The sequence below is a fragment of the Prosopis cineraria genome, unplaced genomic scaffold (assembly GCF_029017545.1).
Source record: "Prosopis cineraria cultivar Desert tree isolate PC_DT_omini unplaced genomic scaffold, ASM2901754v1 PC5, whole genome shotgun sequence".
NCBI lineage: Eukaryota > Viridiplantae > Streptophyta > Magnoliopsida > Fabales > Fabaceae > Prosopis > Prosopis cineraria.
This window is the reverse complement of record NW_026555336.1, coordinates 5,651,360-5,673,123: the sequence shown is the minus strand read 5'-3', so window position 1 is coordinate 5,673,123 and position 21,764 is coordinate 5,651,360. Positions and strand designations below refer to the sequence as shown.

The 21,764-nt window shown below is 24.9% G+C and overlaps 1 protein-coding gene and 1 pseudogene across 1 annotated transcript; one reads left to right on the top strand and one right to left on the bottom strand.

The window, feature by feature from the left end:
* Positions 1-13,718: 13,718 nt before the first annotated feature.
* LOC129311528 (FCS-Like Zinc finger 1-like) lies at positions 13,719-14,998 on the top strand. The gene is made up of 2 exons (XM_054953863.1): positions 13,719-14,136; positions 14,327-14,998. Exons 1-2 carry the CDS (start codon positions 13,847-13,849, stop codon positions 14,514-14,516), a joined length of 480 nt encoding a protein of 159 aa, XP_054809838.1. The 5' UTR covers positions 13,719-13,846; the 3' UTR covers positions 14,517-14,998.
* A 948-nt stretch (positions 14,999-15,946) lies between these two features.
* LOC129311502 (ATP synthase subunit delta', mitochondrial-like) overlaps positions 15,947-21,764 on the bottom strand; it is a 7,180-nt pseudogene continuing 1,362 nt past the window's right edge.

Sequence of the window (21,764 nt, the reverse complement as noted above, 5' to 3'; positions counted from 1 at the left end):
AAGCCCATAGTTATTTTCTTAAATTAATAATAATAATTTACAGTCCCTAAGTCACATTTTCAAATTTCAATCAATCATCATCCAACAATGAATTATTTATTTATTAAGATTACTCAGGGCAATGAATTCGAATTTAATCATACAAAAAAAAATTAAAACCAGGATTTTTTTTCCATTTTGTATTTTATATAATATTTCACTCAGAATTATAAGAAGAAATTAATGTTACATTAAATATCGTAAGGGTGAAACTCACCAGATTTTATTGCAACAACAAAAAAAAACTATGGGTAAGCTGGAGTTAAAAAATAATAATAATTAAACCAACTTCACCAATGTCAATATCTAAAACGTTAGCTTTTAACCGAACATTTGCAGTATTCCCTTTATTACAATAACAAAGAAACCACCTCACACTTTCAGCTTGTAAAAAAATGTAGGGAAAATTGTTATTTCTGGCCAAAAACAAAAATTGTTCAGAAAATTACACCAAGGTCTTACAAAAAAACATTATTATTAAGAGGTCCCATAAAATTACACAAATACAAATTACAACTTTCAACCTATAGTTATAAATGTCCTTTATCAAGTTGTAAATTCACAAAATTCAGAACTTTAGGTTATTTTGTGAATTGACCTCTAGGTAATAAAATCTTTATGTGGAAACTAAGTGTAATTTTTCCCAAATTATACTCTCTTTATTTTAAATTATAAGACATTTTTAGATAAAATTATATAATATATATATATATATGTATATCAATAAAACCCATTAGATATAATTTACAACCTTACTTTTTTAAAAAAAAAATTAAATTTTAAAAAATACATTTAATTTAATACTCCATTTATAAGAATATTAAAAACAGAGAACATACAAAAAAGATAATATTAATAAAGCTTCATAAATGAAATTTTAGTTTTGTTGAAGAATCTTATATTTTGAAATATTATTTTAATTTCTCTAAAAAAATTTTTTTAATTTAGGATGGAGGTAGAATCAATTTAAACAAAAGCATTAAGGTAAAAAAAAAAAAAAAAGGTGTTAAATTCTGCATTGAAGGATCTCGTCGTAATTCAATCTGAACAAACGTGGATTTCCAATTTCACCAATTTTCTGTTGATATGATTGATTTTGAACCAATTATTTCCAATTTTACCCCCAATATCAGACCAGATACAACTTAGTAGGCTGGTTTTTGATCCAATGACCAGAGTACCATACCTTACCCAAACAGCTAACATCCCAATCATTCTTTGCCCAAACCACTAACTTATGACACACAAGTTGGGAGATATGGGTCCCACTTAACCCACTAATCAGCTAATTACTTTTCCCCGCTTCTCTTTTTTAGTCTTTTATAGAGCACAAGTTGAGGTTAAATTCTTTAAGTGGACTTTACCTAATTGAAGTAATCAAGTACTCGTCTATCGCAGAGAAGACGAAGATGCAAGAAACTTAATAGTATATATGAATCATTGAGCATTATGTTCCTTTTGCTTTATTACCCATGAAACTTGGATCTTGTGCCATGGCTTCATACTTTATCTCTCGCTCTTCTTTGTTTTTTTTTAAGTCCAAGACATGCTCTATTGTTAATTAAATTTTACTTTTCAAGAAAAATAGTTATTTAGTTTTTAAATCAATTTTTATTTTTTATATTTATTTTTATTAAATATCTTATAATAAATATAAACTATTCATTAATAAAAGTTTTTAAAAAATACAATAATTACACCTCAAAAATTAAAAGTGTTTTATATTTTTTAACATTCAACTCTTTAAAAAATATTTTATATTCTTAAATGGATGGAGTATATATATGTGTGTAAATAATATTTGATTTAAAGCAAATGATATTAGAAAATAAAGCCCATTTTTGTAATGTCCACATTTTGAAAGGAATTAATCTATGGTTGCGGTTGAGGGATATCATTGTCATATGCGATTGGCTAAATTTAGATATTTAACCTTTTATATTTAATATATTCTTATTTAGATTTTAATATGTTAATAATATTAATAATACAGTTTAAAATAGTATAATATTAAATTAAGGGAAAAATTGACAAAACTTAATTTTTACATTATAATTGCACATAGATTTCTTTTGGTAAAAAATTGCACATAGATTTTGCTTGCTCTTTGATGTGTGTATTTTTTCTTACGGAGACAAGTAAAAAGGGACAGGGAATAAGTATATAAACAGTCTTTAAAATAAATCTTCCGCACGATTTCTAAAGTATGATAGACAAAAATCTTGGATATTATCAATTTAAATATGAGATTGCTAGAATTATTCATATTATATTGTTAGTTTCACACTCAAGAATTTACGAAGAATTAATTACATATTAAAATATTATTGTATTATAACACTTTTTAAACGTTTATGAAGACCAATATGTTACTGGGCAGGATGGGGATTCAGTGGATGAGCTTAGACTTGTCATTTTATTGCGAATATTATTTTTTAATTAACTGTAAGAATACTTTATGACAAATTAATCCTCATAAAAAAAATAGTGGCAATTTAATATTATTTATGTGTTGAGATAAAACAAAAGTGTCAAAGCGAATTGGTGAGCTTTACTGTTAAAGTGAAAGCTTATCTACTCTTTCCTCGTTAATAAACATTATTAGTCAGATTAAATGAATTCGATTTTTTAACTGAGGTGTGATTACGGTAAATGATCAGAAGTGAATTAATTAAAAATTATGAAGATGAGATTACTTTTAACAAGTAGGCAAATAAGTGTATACTATGTACAAATATTATCGTTATAAATGATTTAAGATTTTAGTTTTTTTTATACTTTGTATTATGAAATTATAAAAATCAAAATCATCTATTTTTATAAGAAAAAATTTATATAATTAACCTTGTATTATGTATACTTGAGATACTTATTTTTATTTATTTTGATTTGATTAGATAAAAGTATATTAAATATGTAAAGTTAAGTATCTAACTCTTATTTTTTTAAATATTAACTACTTCCATTTAATGCCCTCCATGTAACAAGATATTATTGAAAACAAGTAGTAATAATTATATCTTAGAATTTAAAACATGTATATTTATGAACAAAATAGAAATATAACGGAGGAAGTACTTAATAGTTTTGTTAATTGAAACATGCACAGCTATTATCAGAGGATGGAAAATAAGTTTAAAATAAATATTTTGAAGTTGAGATCCATAATTTTTTTATAAATTTTTTGATATTTTATTAGTCTTATATAAAATAAAAATATTCTCAATCTTCTTAAAAAAATTATGAAATCTACATACTTTCACTTTCAAAAAATCTATTCCTCAAATTCATGTAACTATTCATTCAACAAACACAAATAAAATTTAAAATTACAGACAGCATTCAATTTGAAATAATTAGAAAAGCAATTAAGTTGCAATTTTCAAAGCCAGGCTTTCATGAAAAGATGGGAATACCAGCAAAGGAAAAGCAACTAGTTTTCCCAAAAATGTGAGAACTTTTGAACTTTTAAGCTCTAAGCTCACTTTAGAAGCATGCAACGATGTGGTAATAATTACGCGAAAAAAGAAAACAAAAAATAAAAAGCACACAACAGTCATGACATTTGGAGATTGTCTTTTCATGGCACGTAATACTATTGATTTGATGTTCCCTAAATCGAATCTCCCTTTCCTTCATTGTCGTTTTGTTCCCTTTTTTCCCATGTTCGTACCATTGTTCTAATTTTTTTAATAAATATTAATATTAATAAAAGTGAGTTCTATTCTATTTTACGAATCCCGAACAAATCATAAATACGAGGTCTTAATCTAGTACGCCAAATATTCAAGAACACATGTTTTGTTGAAACCGTTAGATTCTTTCTAATTATTTATTCAGTGTTTAGTGACAAGGTGCAATGAATGTGAGCCTAGCTTCCGATGGAGTACATTAAAAAAAAAAAAATTGGTTCGCCTGTCTTTGTCAGATTTCAACAATGCTTCCTTTTTTTTATAAGCAAATACATAATTTTTTATCTTTATATTTTCAGCAAATTTTATTTTTATTTTTAATAATTTTTTTAATATTTTTAATACTTAGGAATTATAAAAAACAAATGTCACCCAATTTTTAAAAATTATAAAAATTGAAAGTATTAAAAAACTATAAAAATTAAAAATAAAATTTAATAAAATTATAAAATTGATAATTATGTTTTATTTTTTAAAAGAAAATTTTTCAAAAGCTTTGATCGATTCTTCAATTTGTTACCAAGAAGTGCCAAACACTTCACTCTCATTTAATCCCTTTAATTTTTATAAATCATATTTTAAAAAGTTCATTTGATCTCATTTATAAATTATAGTATAATTTTTTATATATTATTTAAAAGATAATATTTTTAAAATTATATTTTATAAGAGAGAAAAAGTAATACGATATCACTTCTTTAATTTGTTATATAATGGCATATTTAAAATTTTACATAATTTTATTCCCTATATTTTTCGCACTAGTATTAATGAAATTAGTAGAAATGACTTTTAAGAAGATAAGAGGGAGTACCTCCATGAGTTAAAATATAAACATTTTTTCTCAACTAATTTTAATTTAAAATATAAGTAATCTAATATATGTATAACTTTTTTTATTTTTTTATATTTATTAAATTAAATTTTTGCATAACTGTATATTTTACTCATGATCAAGTGCATTTGCAATTAGGAATAGGAGTAAAAAGATCAATATATATGTATATATATATTTATAAAAATAAAGACTTTATTAGTATATAATTTTTTTAAACTGTTTATATCTTGAACTAAAGAGAATACTTATAGGCATTATTTATAAAGGAAAGAAAAAAGATTAATTTAGATTCTATTAATAAGACACTTTACACTTTTATATGCTCATATTTACCTTTTTACCTTCATTAAATGTTAAAAAAAATTATTCAAAATATTTTTTTCTCATCAAGGGTAAAAGTGAAAGCTGAATACACTTTAAAACATAGATAATGAAATTGAAGTAAATGTATTAGAAATCACTCATAAATAGAACAGGATGTAATATTTTTTAAGGTAATTTGATGTCTTAAAATATAAAATTTTTTAAAAGAAAATAAAGTTTTATTAATAATAATTATTTCAATATTATCCTTTATTATTGTCTCTCTTATTAGTAAATGGTATCTTTGAAAGGTTATACAAAAAGTAAGATTATAAACTATTCTCTATATGTTAAAAAATATAAAATATTTTTAAACAAATCTCACTTTCAATAAAATAGTTAATTACTTTTAAATTAATTATATTTTTTATATTTATTTTTATTAAATACTTTATAATAAATATAAAATTATTATGAGTAAGACTACTTTAAAAAAATAATAATTATATTTTAAAAGATAAAAATTATTTTATATCGAGCGAATATCAAATGAATTTGATTTGTATGTGTAGCGTTGTAAAATAAAAAAAAAACTTATAAATCGAAACCTAGTGAGTACATCACTATTCACTAGTGACTAGACAACTTAGGGCGTTTTACTGATGAATACGAACTGCTAACCGTACTGGATGTCATAGCTTATAGGTTGTGCTCGCGTGTTTTATTATTTTTTGTTTTTAAAAATTAACTATGAGCAATTACTTTACGTAATTTACATTATATTCTTTTTATTTAAAAATATAAAATGATTTTAATTAAATTTTATTTCTTAAAATAATTATTTATTTTTAAATTAATTTTATTTTTTATATTTATCTCTATTAAATATTTTATGATAATATAAAATTATACTTTAATAGAAGTATTTAAAAAAAGCAATGATTACATTTTAAAAAATTAAAAATACATTATATTTTTAAATATTTAACTTTTTAAAAAATATTTTACATTTTTAAGCAGATAGAATAAGTATCTTTAAATAAAAATATATATCAATAAATTATTTATTTTTTTTATCCGTAGTTTTTAATTTATAATGAGTGACAAGAATGCTGACACAAAAACATATATTAATAAATATAATAGATAAATGAAAAAAAAAGTGTATTTATTAAGTTTGGTTTTAACTTTTAGGCTCACACGACTTTACTAAATTCAAAATTAGTTAAAAAATAATTTTTTAACTAAAAAACCAAGGAAAAAAATATTTTTAGTAGCACAAGCCTATGCCCAATATTATTAAATTAATGAGTTTAAGTAAATTTATGATAAAGATATAAATTTAAATAATAAATGCATAAGTTTAATTAATAAATAATTATTAAAAATATATGATTAATAATTAAAATATAAAATATAATTATAATTTATATTAAATATATTTTGAATATAAATATTTGAAACAAAATTAATTTACATTGATAGATTATCACATTTGAGTAATCAACGGTTAACATAAGTTTTAAAATAGAACAGTTTATTTTTAGTATTTTTTTTATTAAAATTAATTTTTTTTATATTTTTAAAATAGGTCATATTGCTTTTATGAATTGAGTTTTACACGTTATATACTGAACTTACCCAACTTGATAAAAAATTGATAAATTTAGTAATTTTAATTAAGTTTATATTTAATTTGAGTTAAAATAATTTTGTAAGTTAAAATAATAAAAATGATAAACTCAAATAATCAACTCATGAGTTCAATCCGTTTACACCTAATATAAATTTATGAATAACTTAATATTCTCTTTATTAAAAAATGTAAAATATTTTTTGAGTGGTTAGATTTAAAAAAAAAGAGAAAATCAATCTTTTAATCCTTCAATTTTTAACTCACTTGTAACTCAGTCCCTCAACTATGACTCGTTATGACTCAGTTCTTCAATTATAACTCGCTGCAACTCAGTTCTTCAACTTTTGATTTACCTATAACTCGGTCCTTATTTTTTAATTTTTTTAAATTTTTTTATCAAATAAGATGAATAAAAAAATGCTCATATATTATTTTAAAATACCCTCTTCTTATTTATTAATGTGAGATAGAAGTTAACATGAAAAAAAAATTAACAAAAGTTAAGGGACTAATTTATAAGTAATTCAAAAGTTGAGGGATTGAGTCATAGGCGAGTTATAATTGAGGGACTGAGTCACAGCGAGTCATAGTTGAGGGATTGAGTTACAAGTGAATTAAAAGTTGGAGGACTAAAAGATTAATTTTTTCTAAAAAAATATAATATATTTTTAATTTTTTAAAATGTAATCGTTGTATTTTTTAAAAAATATTTCTATTGAATATATATTTTATCTTTTTTAAGATAAAATATTTTTTAAATAAAATAAATCTAAAAAAATAAAATTAATTTAAAAATAAAATAATTTCTTTATTAGTATAAGTTTCAATTAAAAATGGGAAGAGTATAATTTTGTACGTTAAAAATATAAAAATAACAATAAAACAAGTAATGTGTGTAATTGCGTCAGAAATAGTGAGAAAATCGAGAATCAGTTGATAAAACAAGTAACGAAAGGGTGTGGGATACTTACACGTACAAGAACACGTGTAATGCATAGAAGCAGCGGGGGACGGGCTGGGCAGCTGCTCCAGAATCACGGGCAGCTCATTGCATTCGGGAAACATCACTTCTTGGAAAAAGAGTTATTTTCTCAAATAAAAAATATAATATATTTTTAATTAAATTTCATTTATAATAAAATAATTATTTATTTTTATAAAAAATAACAATTACATCTTGAAAGATTAAAAATATCTTACATTTTTTATATATAATTTTTTAAAAATATTTTATATTTTTAATCGGAATGAGTTTTTTTTTTTTTATTACTTTTTTATATTTTTATCTATTTAATACTTTTAATTTATTAATAAAAAATTCAAATTAAGAATATTTTAAAAATATCTTATTAATTATATCTCAGTTTTAAAATATCCTTGACTCCTTACAGCTCAAAATACAAACATATTTTATCAGTAATTTGCATAAAAGTAAATTTTTTATTTTAATAAATATGTATTATTATTCTTTTTATCTTTAGTTTCAATTTTTGATAAATAAAAAGATCATAGATATGAAAATTTAGATTAATAAATAAAAGAAGTAAATTTTTTATACAAATATTAAATTGCTTATATTTTATATCAACATTAGCAGAAAAAAAGTATTTATAATTTAAATTAAAAGGGCATTTTTAAACATGATGCTTTAAAAAAATGTTTTGCGATATTGAATGAAGAAAGAATTTTTTCTTTATTTTTTTTCTTCTATATATAATTCACAGCTTTAAAGGAATTAGTATTTTTTTATAACCTTATTTTATTTTAATTTTACTTTTACATAATTTTTTATAGGTATATTTTAAGTGTGACGTGTAGGAAAGGAAATATATTGAAAGATAATATATTTAATAAAAAATATCTTAAAATATATTTAAAGATGATATATTTAATGACAAATATCTTTTTTTTTGGGACGGACGGACTATGGAGTGTTACAGCACTACTATGACTTCTCAGGCAACAAAGCAGCACTTTTATTTTTGGAATTTGATTTTAATATATTATGAATTGATTCACCTTAAAACCGCGTTCTAATAATTAAAATAGGTGGAAAAAAATGAAGAGGGAAATGGGGATCGAAGGTGATGATGACAGGGTAGTGATAGGCGCAGGGTATAGGCCATGGGAGGGTGCGGGACCCAATGCTTAGATGTTCTGCGCGGTGGGGCCTACGCAGTGGCAGAAAACGACGAAAAGAATCTCGGGGGTGCTGACGTCATTGCTTTTATTTATGGGAGAGTGGGGAGTGGATTCTCTACTCTTCTCTTCCCATCCTCCTCCTCCTACTCCGTTCTTTTTAATTTTTAATTATTAAATTAATATTTAGATAACTTAATTTAATATATTGTAAAATCATTATTTAAATATTAAATTATACTCCTTTCATTCAAAAATCTAAGATTAAAAAATAAAAAATATTTTTAATCTTTTAAAGTATAATTATTGTTTTTTTAAAATATTTTATTGATAATGACTTTATATTTATTATAAGATATTAAATAAGAGTAAACATAAAAAATATGATTAACTTAAAAGTAGGTAACTATTTTTGTTAGAGTGATATTTAATTAAAATTTTTTTATATTTTTTAAAAGAAAGAATAAAAAAAGTTAATAATTAAATTTAAATTATTAAAATTTTAATTTGAGTAGTTTAAAACTGCAGTAAAACCAAAAAAAAATATTTCATAATAATTTAAATCTAAATCATTTAAAATATTAATGTTAATGGTTAAAAAAAAAATTGAAAGGAGAAGAGGATAGGAAGGGAAGAGGAGAAAGGGGAATTCGCGAAACCGCGGGTTTAGGGCGGCAAAACTGTTCCTAAGTTTCTTGTCCTTTCCTTTCCTTTTCTTATTTTGCCTTTTCCACTTGAATAACAAGTCTTTAACAAGGTGTCTTGGAAACTCCAAATCGCACCCGATGCGCGTGTATCCCACCTGAATTTCAAGTCTTCTGTTCGATTTCAACTATTACGGTTGGGGAAAAAAAAATTCAGCATTGTAATTCGTTAAATAATAATTAAGAGATGATGTAAATTTTAATCTTTAAAATTTTTTAATTATCAATTTATTTCTTAAATTTTAATTCAGTACAATTTGATTTCTATTTATTTAGTTAAAAAATTATATAAAATAAATTTAATCAAGTTAAAAAAATAAAGTACTGAGATTTTTTTAACAAAAGATATAAAAACTAAGTTATTTCGACTCATAGCTTGTGTAATGAATTGATATTTATTCAGGATTTATAGTAAAACTATCCAAACATCATAACTTGATAAATGAATTATATTACCAATGACTTAAATAATGTTACTTCTCTCTATTAAAAATATAAGATAATTTTTAAAAGGGTTAAATATTTAAAAATATAAAGCATTTTAGTTTTTTAAAGTGTAATTATTATTTTTTAAAGTGTTTATTGAATAGATCACTTTATATTTTTTTTAGAGTCAAACACGTTATTAAATAGAGATAAATATAAAAAATAGTGTTAGTTTAAAGATAAGTAACCATTTTATTGAAGGTAAGATTCGATTAAAAATATCTTATATTTTTTAATAGAGTGAGTACTTATTAGAATTTTTAGAGCATAAATAGTTATATGTTCTCTCTATCCCAATTTATGAGACATTATTAGATAAAAACATGCATATTAATAAAATTGATTAAACACACTTTATAATCTTATTTTTTTAAAATAAAAAATATATACTTCAAAAAATTCATTGAATTTAATGCTTCATTTTTGAAAGAATAATATTAAAAGAAATAATATAATGAGAATGATAAATATAAAAGGTACTCCCTTCGTTCAAAAATGTATTTTTTAATCTTTTGAGATGTAATCATTATTTTTTTTTTCAAAAGTATTCCTATTGATAATGACATTATATTTACTATAGAGTGTTTAATAGGGTTAAATAATAAAAATATAAGATTAGTTTAAAAGTAGGTAACTACTTTATTAAGATGAATTTGCTTAAAAATGACTTATATTTTAAATGAAGGAGTATTATTTTTAAATTTTATTTTCATTAAAGTATTTTATATTTAAAAACATCAAATTTTTTATTAAAATATTTTATAAATTGGGATGTAGATAATTGATACCAAAATGAGCCAACAAAGTGAATTATAGAAGGTTTTGTTTGGTAGGAAATTAGATTGTGCTAAATGTTTAGTTACCAGTTGTAGTCACTTAGCACAGGAAAGAGGGTTAGTTACCCACCGAAACAACCACCGCTACAGCCAACGAAGTTGCTCCGGGACGAGCAGGAACATAATGCCATGGGTGGGTGTGACCATCACCTCACGCGCACTTTGAAGAGCGTGGCGCAGGATTTCTTCTCCGAAAGCACATGTGTGGTTTTGTTGGGAATGGGACCCATGACCATGAGTGATCACTTCAGTCAGAGTGGTTGTCCCTCTCATAAAATCCCCTCTTCCCTCTCTCAAATTACCACCTTGCCACTTCTTATATTGCCTCCCAATAATACCCTCATGAGCCCCCCCGGGAAAAAAACTTTTTTTGGGACCCAACTCTCAAAATTAAAAATATTCAATTTGTACTTATTTCAATTAATTTAATAATTTCCTTTTTCAATTATATTAAAACAAGGTCTTATTTCATATTAAAATAATGAGACAAGACCTTAGAGGCGGGATAGAAAAGAGTTTGTGGGATGGGATGAAATTATTATCAGACGTTTCGTTTCATCTTAAATATTATATATATTATTTTTATTTTAAAAATATACATTAAATATAATAATTATATTAATATAATTTATACTTATATTAATTATATCAATTATAATTTCAAGACGTGCAATTATTATTTAAAACTAAATTTTTTAGATTAATAATTTTAATGACATAGAGTAAGTGGACAATTCTTTTTTTATATATATTAATTATATTAATATAATTTATTTTTATATCTATTTATTTAATAAATTTTATTTTATATCATATTTTTTATTTTTATTTTTTTTAAAAATAATTAGCATAACACATCTCAACTAAAGTAAAAAAATAATGATTTGATATTATACTTGACTTGCGTGTTATTACCACTCTTATAACTTAAAAATCACTTATAATTGCTATTATAATGTGTAGTTATGATTAATGTGATTCAATAATTAATTTTAAATTGTTGTGATTTATGTACTCGTTTATTTTAATTTTAAACTTAATAAATTATATATTTTAAAATTTTAATTAATGTTATCATCCAAATTTTTTTTCAACATTATTTAATTTATCGAGAGGTGGGATGTCTCGATTTTATCTTTGTCCCGTTTTAATTTCTAACGGGACGAGACATGGAAATAAAAATTTAATCCCAATCTTTTTTTCAAAACTTGACATAGGACAAGACTATTTCAATCTCATTTCATGAACATCCCTGCTCAAAATTAGGTATTTTGTGATTCAATCCATTTATGCTTGAAATTTTGAGTCCGAGTTATTGCTTAAACTTGTAGTTGCTCTTTTCTAGCAAAAGTGTGATTGTGTGTGTTTTTTAATTATCTTTATTTAACTTGTTATACATGGGTAATACATACTCATTCCATCTTAAATTATAAGACATTTTTGAAGAATTTATCGTCTCAACATATAAGACACTTTGAGAAGATAAATGTTTTATTAAATAAATTTATTCTAATATTACCATTTTTTCTCTATTTAATACTAATTAGTAATTATGTGTGGATTGAAGGTTATTAAATGAAAGGTATTTTTAAAAATTTACATTTTTGTTTTGAAAAAAATAAGATTATTAAGTGTATTTAATGAGTTTATTGGTATGTAAAATTTTATTTAAAAATATTTTATAATTTAAAATGGAGGGAGTATCTTGGATTACTTCTCCCAAGTTTTGGATCAAGGATGGTTGATACTTTTGGATTAAAATGTAGACTTTAAAAGATGTATTTCTGCTTTAAAGCTTAAATTTGTTTCACTGATTTTAAACTTTAGAACATTTTAATTAATTTTTGTAGCTGGAATGTGTGATATCATAATGTGAAATATATTTATTTTAAATAAAAACGGGCCTTTGCAACGGGCTTGAACCCAATTAATTAAAATTTACATTTACTTTTTCATTTAAAAATATAAAATTTTTTTTAAAGAGTTAGATATTTAAAAATATAAGATATTTTGTTTTTCAAGTTGTAATTATAACTTTTTTGAAATACCCTTATTAAATGAATCAATTTATTTATTTTAAAATATTTATAGGAATAAATATAAAAAAATAAAGTTAGTTTAAAAATAAATAATTATTTTATTAAAATAATATTTAATTAAAAATAATTTATATTTTTTAATAGAGAGTACATATTTTGATTGACTTCTCTTACCTTTCATCCTGCATCTTATTTCTATTATAAATTCTCAACTTCACTTGTCCAATTTATTTAGATTGAACTCATTTAGTGTGTTTGTTTTTACGTGTAAAAAGTAAAACTACAGCTATCCCTAGTTATTGAAATAGGCTGGAATAAGCACACCTCTTCTTTATTTTCCTCTTTTCCCTTTTCAGTTTTAACCCATCACCGACCTCTCTGCTTTGTTTTTTGTGCGGTTCTCGATTCTTCGTTATTCTTGAGAAAGTAGTCTAAGATGAATTTTATATGAATCTGATACACTGTATCATCCATATTTAATTTAATAAAAATATACTATTTAAATAGCTGTAAATATAAATGAATTTTATTATTAATAATAGTAAAAAAAATTAAAAATTAAAAAGTATTCTATTCTAAAAGCAAAATCATAAAAAATCACTAAATAATAAAAATTTATTCTGTTGAATTAATCAATTTTATCAAAAACAATGAATAATATATAAATTGGGTCTATATAAAAATTTTTCATAATCAAAAAAGGGATCAGCGTTTCCATCCTAACCACGCATAGTGGCAAAAATGTAAATTTTGTGGTTATACCATGGCAACTTCGTCACCTTGGACCCCTCCAATTGAAGATACTAGTAATATTCTAGAAAATAAAAATATCAAAGCTGGATATTTAATTAATGATTAATGAAGGAATTAAATAATGAAAACTGGAAGATGCAGGTTTCTTGAGCCAATGGATTTAGCAGCACGGATTCAGACAACCTGCCGCTGTTTATTATCTCACTTAACGCATTCAAGAAAGCCAAAAGCCTTCGCCTTTACCTTCCCCATCTCACCATATCATACATCCCTTTATATATATATATACAGCTTCATCTTTCTCTTACATAATCGCTCCGCTTTCTTACGTTTCTTCCCTAGCAACAACACTTCGGTCTCCTCAACTTGCCAGATTCATTGATGGACTCTAAAAGAACTTGTTTCTTGGGAGAGGGCTGTGGCTTGGCTTTCTTAGCAGACATGGAAACTGGTTCTTCTGGTCAGAACCACTATCATTACCAACAGGGATTTGTGTCCAAATCTATGGGTTATGCTATTGTTAATAGGTCTAGTTTCAGAAGCCTACCTGGTTCGTCGCCGAGATCTGGGAGATTCTATGATTCTAGATATGAAGATCACCACTCACACTTCCTCGAAGCTTGTCATCTCTGCAAAAAGCCGCTTCATAATAGGGACATCTTCATGTACAGGTTAGATATGCAATACTTCGCTATTTGTTTTTGCATGTCTGATAGTGAAAGAGGATCTGTTTTTCTTCTTTCTCTGTCATGATCATCTGGAATGTTTTTGGCTGATATTGAAAACTCATTTGTTTGGCAAGAGTTTGAATGTGTTTGTGGCTGATTTCTGATGGTAGTTTCTGTGTTGAAATTATTGCAGAGGAGATACTCCTTTTTGCAGCGAAGAGTGCAGGCAAGAACAAATAGACATGGACGAAGCTCAGGAGAAGAACAGGAACCTGTCTTCTTCGATGAAGGCTATGAGGAACAAAGAACAGAGAGAATCTACCTCCCCAAACAAGACTAAGGATTACTCGTGTGTTAGAGGAACTGTCGCTGCTGCTTCTTAGTTGAACAGAAATATGCTAAGGGTGCAGAGCCAGAACAGACGAACTGCTCACTGCAGCTATATTTTCCTGAAAGGGGAAGAAAGCCTGAATGTAAAAAAGGGGACAATAAGGACAGAAAACAGAAGGAAGAACAAGAAAGATAAAAAAAATACAGAAGGAAGAAAAACAGGACTTAAAATAAGCTTTGAATTAACTTTCGATGAAGAAGGGTCATAGTGATGGAGAGGAAAGGCCATCCATTTAGATTGCGGAGAAGTTTTGTTAATGCTGCTGTCCATGGTGTACACATGTTGAGAGGTGTGGTGTGTTGTTTTTTGGGAGATGCTCTCTCCAAAATGGCTCTTTATTTTTTTTTTCCCCCCAGTTTTGTCTGGTCTTTCTCCTAAGGTTTTGTCTCTAGGTTCCTGGTTATGGTTTTGCTGAGTATGGTCTTGGAAATCTTGGATAAGAAACCCAGAACAAAGGAAAGCAAAGTTCTTTCATTTCCCTGGTCTTCCCCACTCCCTCCTCCTTCGGCCAGAAATTTCCCTGGTCTAAATTTCTTTTTTTTTCCCCCTTTCTTTCTAAATTTCGGAGAATCAACACTCCTCGTTAAATGAAACCAGACAGAAATCTTGAATTGAGATACAATTCGTCGGGGATTTTTATGCTGACGGGCTGCAACATTGAGAAAACCTATGTATAGATGGTATGAATCTGAGGATGGAAGCTAGGATATTAACGAAGTTGCATAGTAGGAATCAAACTGTACAGAACCCAAACAAGATAATTTCAAAACCTATTCAATTGATTCACCGGCAGCTTAATTTAGCATGCTCCCAGTCCTACAAAGTATAGGGCATTTTGTAATAATTAATTTTTTTTAATTTTATCTCTTTTATTAACAATTAATGATAAAAATGAAGGTGCATATCAATTTTTTTGATATTAAAACAAAAGGTAACTTTTTTTTTAAAAGATGCATAAAAACTGTTTTATAGTAAAAACAGGATGGAGTACCAAATAAACATTGGAAAAGCTTTAGTAAAGTCGACACCCCAACTCTCCAGCCAAGATTATACTCCGTGTCTTATGTGATCAAACGAAGTAACAAAATAAACATAATTTATATCGTGAAAGCCTGAGCAGATCCGGATGTTGGGAGGAATTACCTGGGCGGTGGTGCGTGTAAGACGACATTGTCAACACTGCCGATTTCAACATACTTGCGATCGCTTTAACCAAAACAAAATTCCTATGAGCAATCTTGAAAGTAAACCCTCCCGTGGCGCTTAGTTACTGTACTGTGTCACTTGTTCCGATAATTTAAGAGAAACGTAAACAAATGATTTCAAAATAGCTTTTAGCTGAGAGGAGGAAATGGGTGGATACAATTCTTATTTATTAGCATGAGATCAGACTACATGGATATATCCAACTTATGACGACAACTTTGTAAAGTTCATAAGTTCCCCATGGCAGGAAACGAAGAAAGAACAAGTTCTGGATACTTTATTGTACATAAATATCATCCCAAAGTTACCGTAATGAAATAATATCCTAAATCACCGAAATGGGCATTAGCCAGAGAGAGCAGAATTAAGGGAATGTGAACGTCGATGCCAATCTGTGCTTCAGCTTTCTCCAAGTGAGCTTCTGCATGAACTCAATGAGCTCCTTCTGGACCAGGCTTTGGTCACTGTGACCGATCAATTGGAACGGCCTCAACAGCAATCACATCTGCAAGAGACTTCGCATGGATGAACGCAAATCCACTGCTGACAAAATATTTTGTAACTTCATTTCCCTCCTGCACAGACACTAACTATCCTTGGCCTCAGTTCTGCAATTGTGGGTACATGGCCAGCTAAAACACCCATTTGTCCTGGCTCGTTGTTGCGGGTAGTATAATCACCATGTCAATCTGTACATATCAGCATAAGAAACAATTAATTAAACACTTTAGCCAGTCGGTATGAGTGATAAGTTTCCTCCAAATTAACAATTGAACATACTCGCATTCCATCAAAGCAATCCGCATTTCATTGGAAAACTCAGACCACATTAGGAAGTAAAAATGACACGGAATCAAACGTCATTCCACATAATCCAGGAAATAATCAGGCAACATCAATATCAGAATCTAGGAAAAGTAAGAGCATGACAAGGTGAAAGGGGGGAACAAACCTGCTTGGAAGAACGCCGAGATGCGTAGGGAAGAATGAAATTGAGAGTGATTTTGTAGGGAATGGAAGAAGGTAAGGGAGGACGAGAGTGTCTTGGGAGGTTCCATATTGGGAATGGCTTTCTTCCATGATTCCTCGAAAGCAGAGTCGGCGGCGGAGGCGGCAAAGTCCGTGCAAAGGCGTCGAAGGCTGACGGTGGTGATGAGCGGCCGAGCACAGAGCGCGAAGCTTGGCGATCGCACCAGCTACTCCCAGCTTTGGTCTATTCTAACGTCCGCTTTTGCTGCTTTCAAAGCTTCTTTTCTTTTGTTCTTTTTTTTAGTGAAAAATTAAAGGTTTTGATGATATATTTAGATTTTGGTATTTTTCTTAATCTTCTTATTTCATCATCCGGTGCGTGAAAGTATAAAAAATAATTAGATTTAATCTCCCTGCAATACACAAGAAGATTTTAATATGTAAAATTTTTAAAAAAATTATTTTGGATGACTTATAATTTAAAGTAAAATATGTTCTCCTTTTTTTATTTTATCTAGTCATGGATACTTCTTTTTTTATTTTGAAATCTATACAAACCTATTTTTTAAATTAATTTATATAAATACAAAGTTTTTTTTTACCTTTAAATTTTTATTTGGATCCACTCAACTATTAGTTAAGTATATATATATATATATTAGATCAAAATATTTTTTTAAATATAGATGATATATAAAAATTATTCATGTTATCTCCCAAACATTTAAATAATATTCCCTCCAATCTTATTTATAAAATACTCCCTCTATTAAAAATATAAGATATTTTTAATTGAATCTCACCTTTCAATAAAGTAGTTATCTACTTTTAAACTAATTCTATCTTTTTATATTTATCTCTATTAAATATGGATGCAATAAATATGAAGTCATTATCAATAGAGGTATTTTTTAAAAAATATAATAATTACACCTCAAAAGACTAAAAATATTTTAAATTTTTAAATATTCAAGTCCTTAAAAAATATTTTATATTTTTGAATGGAGTGAGTACTTTTTAGAAGTAATTTTTTATCCCAAATATAAAATACCTTATAATAATTAAATAATTTTTTAAATTTTACTCATTCTTGATTAATGTGAACATATTTAATATATTATATCACAATTTAAAGTCAAGAATAAAAATAAAAATACTTTTTATTTTTTTTGTGACATTAAGAAAAAAAACTAACTTTTTAATATGTATAAAATGGTTAAAAATATCTATAATAAGAACTAAAGAGAATACATTCGTGTAAATTTTTATTCATTTTTTAAATTTAATAGTTATAAAACTTATTTATTTATTATGTAAAAATTTTAAATATATAAATTTGTTAAAATAATATTTCAACATGTATGAAAACAAACTTAATGGAATATGAATTTTTTATTGGTTAATTAATGGAATTTAAATTTACTATAATAAGAGATAGATTAGTTGATATAATTTATAATTATTTTTATTTAAAATTTATAATTTTAATAAAATACTTTTAAATTATTTTCAAAACACTTACCTTTATATTTTATTCTACAATTTATTATTTTATACGTATAAAAATTAAAAGTAATAAATTATTTCATTTTTAATTTGTTACTTTGAGTAAATTAAATTTCAAAATAAAACTCATCAGGTTACCTATGTAATTTGTATACTTAGTCTAAATAAATTTTTAATTTTATTATATAGCTAACACCTATATATTATTTTTGCTTCTGTTAAATATATACATATTTTAACCATATGGTTTTTCTTTTCAACATTAAGTGGAGGTTAAAAAAAATTATAATAAAAATTTAATGATATAACGTATAAATAGGATAAAAATTTTCTCTTTACCTTATAAATAAGATCAAAGAAAGTAAGTATTATTTAAAAATCATTCAACTTATCTTATAACATTTAAATGATATAATCTTATAAAGTTAAACTTAAAATTAAAGGATAATATTCTACATTTTATTATCATTAACATATAAAATTAGTTCATCAATTTTATTCTAATTTTATTACCTTGTACATATAAAATTAAAAGTAACAAAATATTTTATTTTGAGTAAATTAATTTAATTTGGTATTCCATATTTTAAGTAAATAAATTTTGAAGTAAAATTTATCATATTACCTACTTACTTTTTATACGTTGTCTAAATAAAATTTGAAATTTTATTGTTTATCTAATACCCATTATTTTTATTATCCACCATCAATTTTTACTACAAATTTCACATGATCTTTGAAAATAAGAAATAAATCCTATTTTTTTTATGTCTTGTCTAATTTTTGACATTTATAATTAAAAATATATGCAGTAAAAATTTTTGATCCTACATAAATAAATTTTATTAATTAAATTACGGATCCGCATTGAGCTCATTTTTTTTTTGAATAGTAGGTCCCACATCACTTCTCTTTTATTATGGAACCTACATCTATATTTTTTTTATCAAAATATGCATTAACTATTTTATTAAATCAAGTTTTAAAAAAAAAAAAATAGTAAAGTATATTATTTAAAATACTGTAGATAAACAATATTTTGATATTGTGCTTTACTCTCTCTATATATATATATATATATATAAATTGATGATATTAATGATTTTGTATGGAGCTTGTTGTTTTCGCTTTGATTGCTAATGTTAAAATTTGTTGTCATTTTTCACAAGTTCCTCACGTCAAAATCTGCCATGATAACATAGCTTGAAGTTTGTTTAATTAGTGAGTAATGAGTTGCCTAGGTCTTTGTGTGACTGTGTCACCGAGTATTTAAAGTATTTAGCTAATCACTGCATTATTATAACACTCGACAAGAAACATGTCAACATGAACCAAAATTAGAACCTTAATCATAACAATTGAGAGGGGAACAGATGTGTAAATTGTCAACTATAAACTATTATAGTAAAATGTGCCGAGTGATCACTCTAAAACTATAGTCATTGCTATAATATTTGATGAAATAGAGTTTAATATTCTTGTGCATCGCACGACATGTAAAATCTAGCTAGTTTGTATCAACTAATAACCTTGATATTTACTCATTCTAATTCTCATTATAAAATATTTTTAACTGTTTTATGCATATTAAAAAAATTTATTATAAAAAATGATATGTATTTTTATTTTTACCTTTAACTTAAAATCATGATATGATTATATTAAATACTTTCACATTAATTAAAAAAGGTAAAATTAAAAAAATAATTTAATTATTACAAGATATTTTATATTTTAAATAAAAAATTACTTTTAAAAGGTACCTCACAAGTATAATCAGAGAGAATATTTAATTTATTTTATTATTCACCCACTTCCCTCCGTCGTGGGGACTTGGTTGTCTTAGAAATTAAGGTATATAAAGTATTTTTTAATTCTTTATTTTTGTATGGTTATATTATAGCTTTTCATTAAAAAAATTTAAAACTATCAACTCCGGTTATAGTTATTAGAAAATTATTTAGTCACAAGATCAATAAATAAACATGAACTCCTCCACAAGTCACATTCTACATAATCGAGTTATTTAGTGGAAGTCTTACTCATTGAGGGTAATGTGATTAATTTTTTTTAAATCTGAATTAGTTTTTAAATTGGGTCATCAGTGAAATTAATTACAAACAGTATATTGTGTTTGCTTGACCAACATAAATTGATCACTAATTTGAAAGGTGTACTCTTCATCAAGTTAAACATAATTGGTTGGGCCCAAAACAGGAAAAAAAAAATCAAATTATTATATTTTAAGCTAAAATGTATAAAAATCCCTTGAATTTTGGAGCAATTGCATGACCCTCTCACCTTTAAATATTTAAAATTAATTTTTCTAACCTTTAATTTTATTTTTCAAAGCTCCTTACTATTAATTATATTAATTTTTCATAAGGGTTAAAATATCATCTAACTAAAAATATTATTAAAAAAATATTATATTGTAGAACTATGGCTATTCAATTTTTTTTTTAATTTTTTGAATAGTTGAGGCATTGATTGTCAAAAAAATGTTATTATCACCATATAAAATTTTAAATATTTACTTTTGTATTAGTTTTATCATTTTTTTTGTTATCAATGGTATATAGTTTTGTATTATTATTTTTTTGTTATCAATGTGATATATCCATTTTTTTTGCATTACTTTTGTATATAGTTTTTTTTTTGTATTAAAGAATAAATTAATCTAATATGGTAATATTTAAAGTTTTAAATACTTTAGCTATGTGCATTACATTAATCTAACATGAAAATATAAATAAAAATTTATCCTTTAAAATAATAAAATTATGCACCATTTATAACAAAAATGAATAAAACTAATATAAACATAAATATTTAAAATTTTATATGATGATATAATATTTTTTTGGTCAAAATGTATAAGAAATTGATTATAAATATTTCTACAATATAATATTTTTTGTTCAAAAAATATTTTTTAGTTAAATGATATTTTAATTCTCATGAAAAAAATAATATAATAAACAATAGGATCTTTGAAAAGTAAAATTAAAGATCAAGAGAATTAATTTTAAATTTTTAAAGTGAGGGAGCTCATAGATAATTGTTTCAAAATTCATGAAGACTTTATATATTTTAACCTATATTTTATAATATTTTATGTCATTGTGACACAACGATGTGATACTTTAATGAAAAATATAGATCCATGGAACCTACTTTTATAATATCATGCTATCACAATAGAGAATTTTATTAAAGATCTAAATTATATTCTCTCCATTAAAAAATATAAGGTATTTTTTGAAGAATTAAATGTTTAAAAATATAAGGCATTTTTAATCTTTCGAGGTGTAATCATTCCTTTTTTTAAAAGTACCCTTATTGATAATAATTTTATATTTATTGTAAGGTATTTAATAGGGGTAAATATGAAAATATAGGATTAGTTAAAAAGTAAGTAATTACTTTATTGAAAGATAAGATTCAATTAAAAATGCCTTACATTTTCAAACGGAGGGAGTATATTAGATGTCAAACTTACTAAGGAGAAGGTTTACCTTTATTTTCTCAGTTTTAACTTATAAGACATTTTTAAATA

What these genes read in the sequence shown, in the direction of transcription:
- LOC129311528 (XM_054953863.1), top strand. Translation starts at nt 13,847, where the DNA reads ATGGACTCTAAAAGAACTTGTTTCTTGGGAGAGGGCTGTGGCTTGGCT. An exon ending in AGGGACATCTTCATGTACAG is followed by an intron (nt 14,137 to 14,326) that starts GTTAGATATGCA and finishes AAATTATTGCAG; the next exon opens with AGGAGATACTCCTTTTTGCA.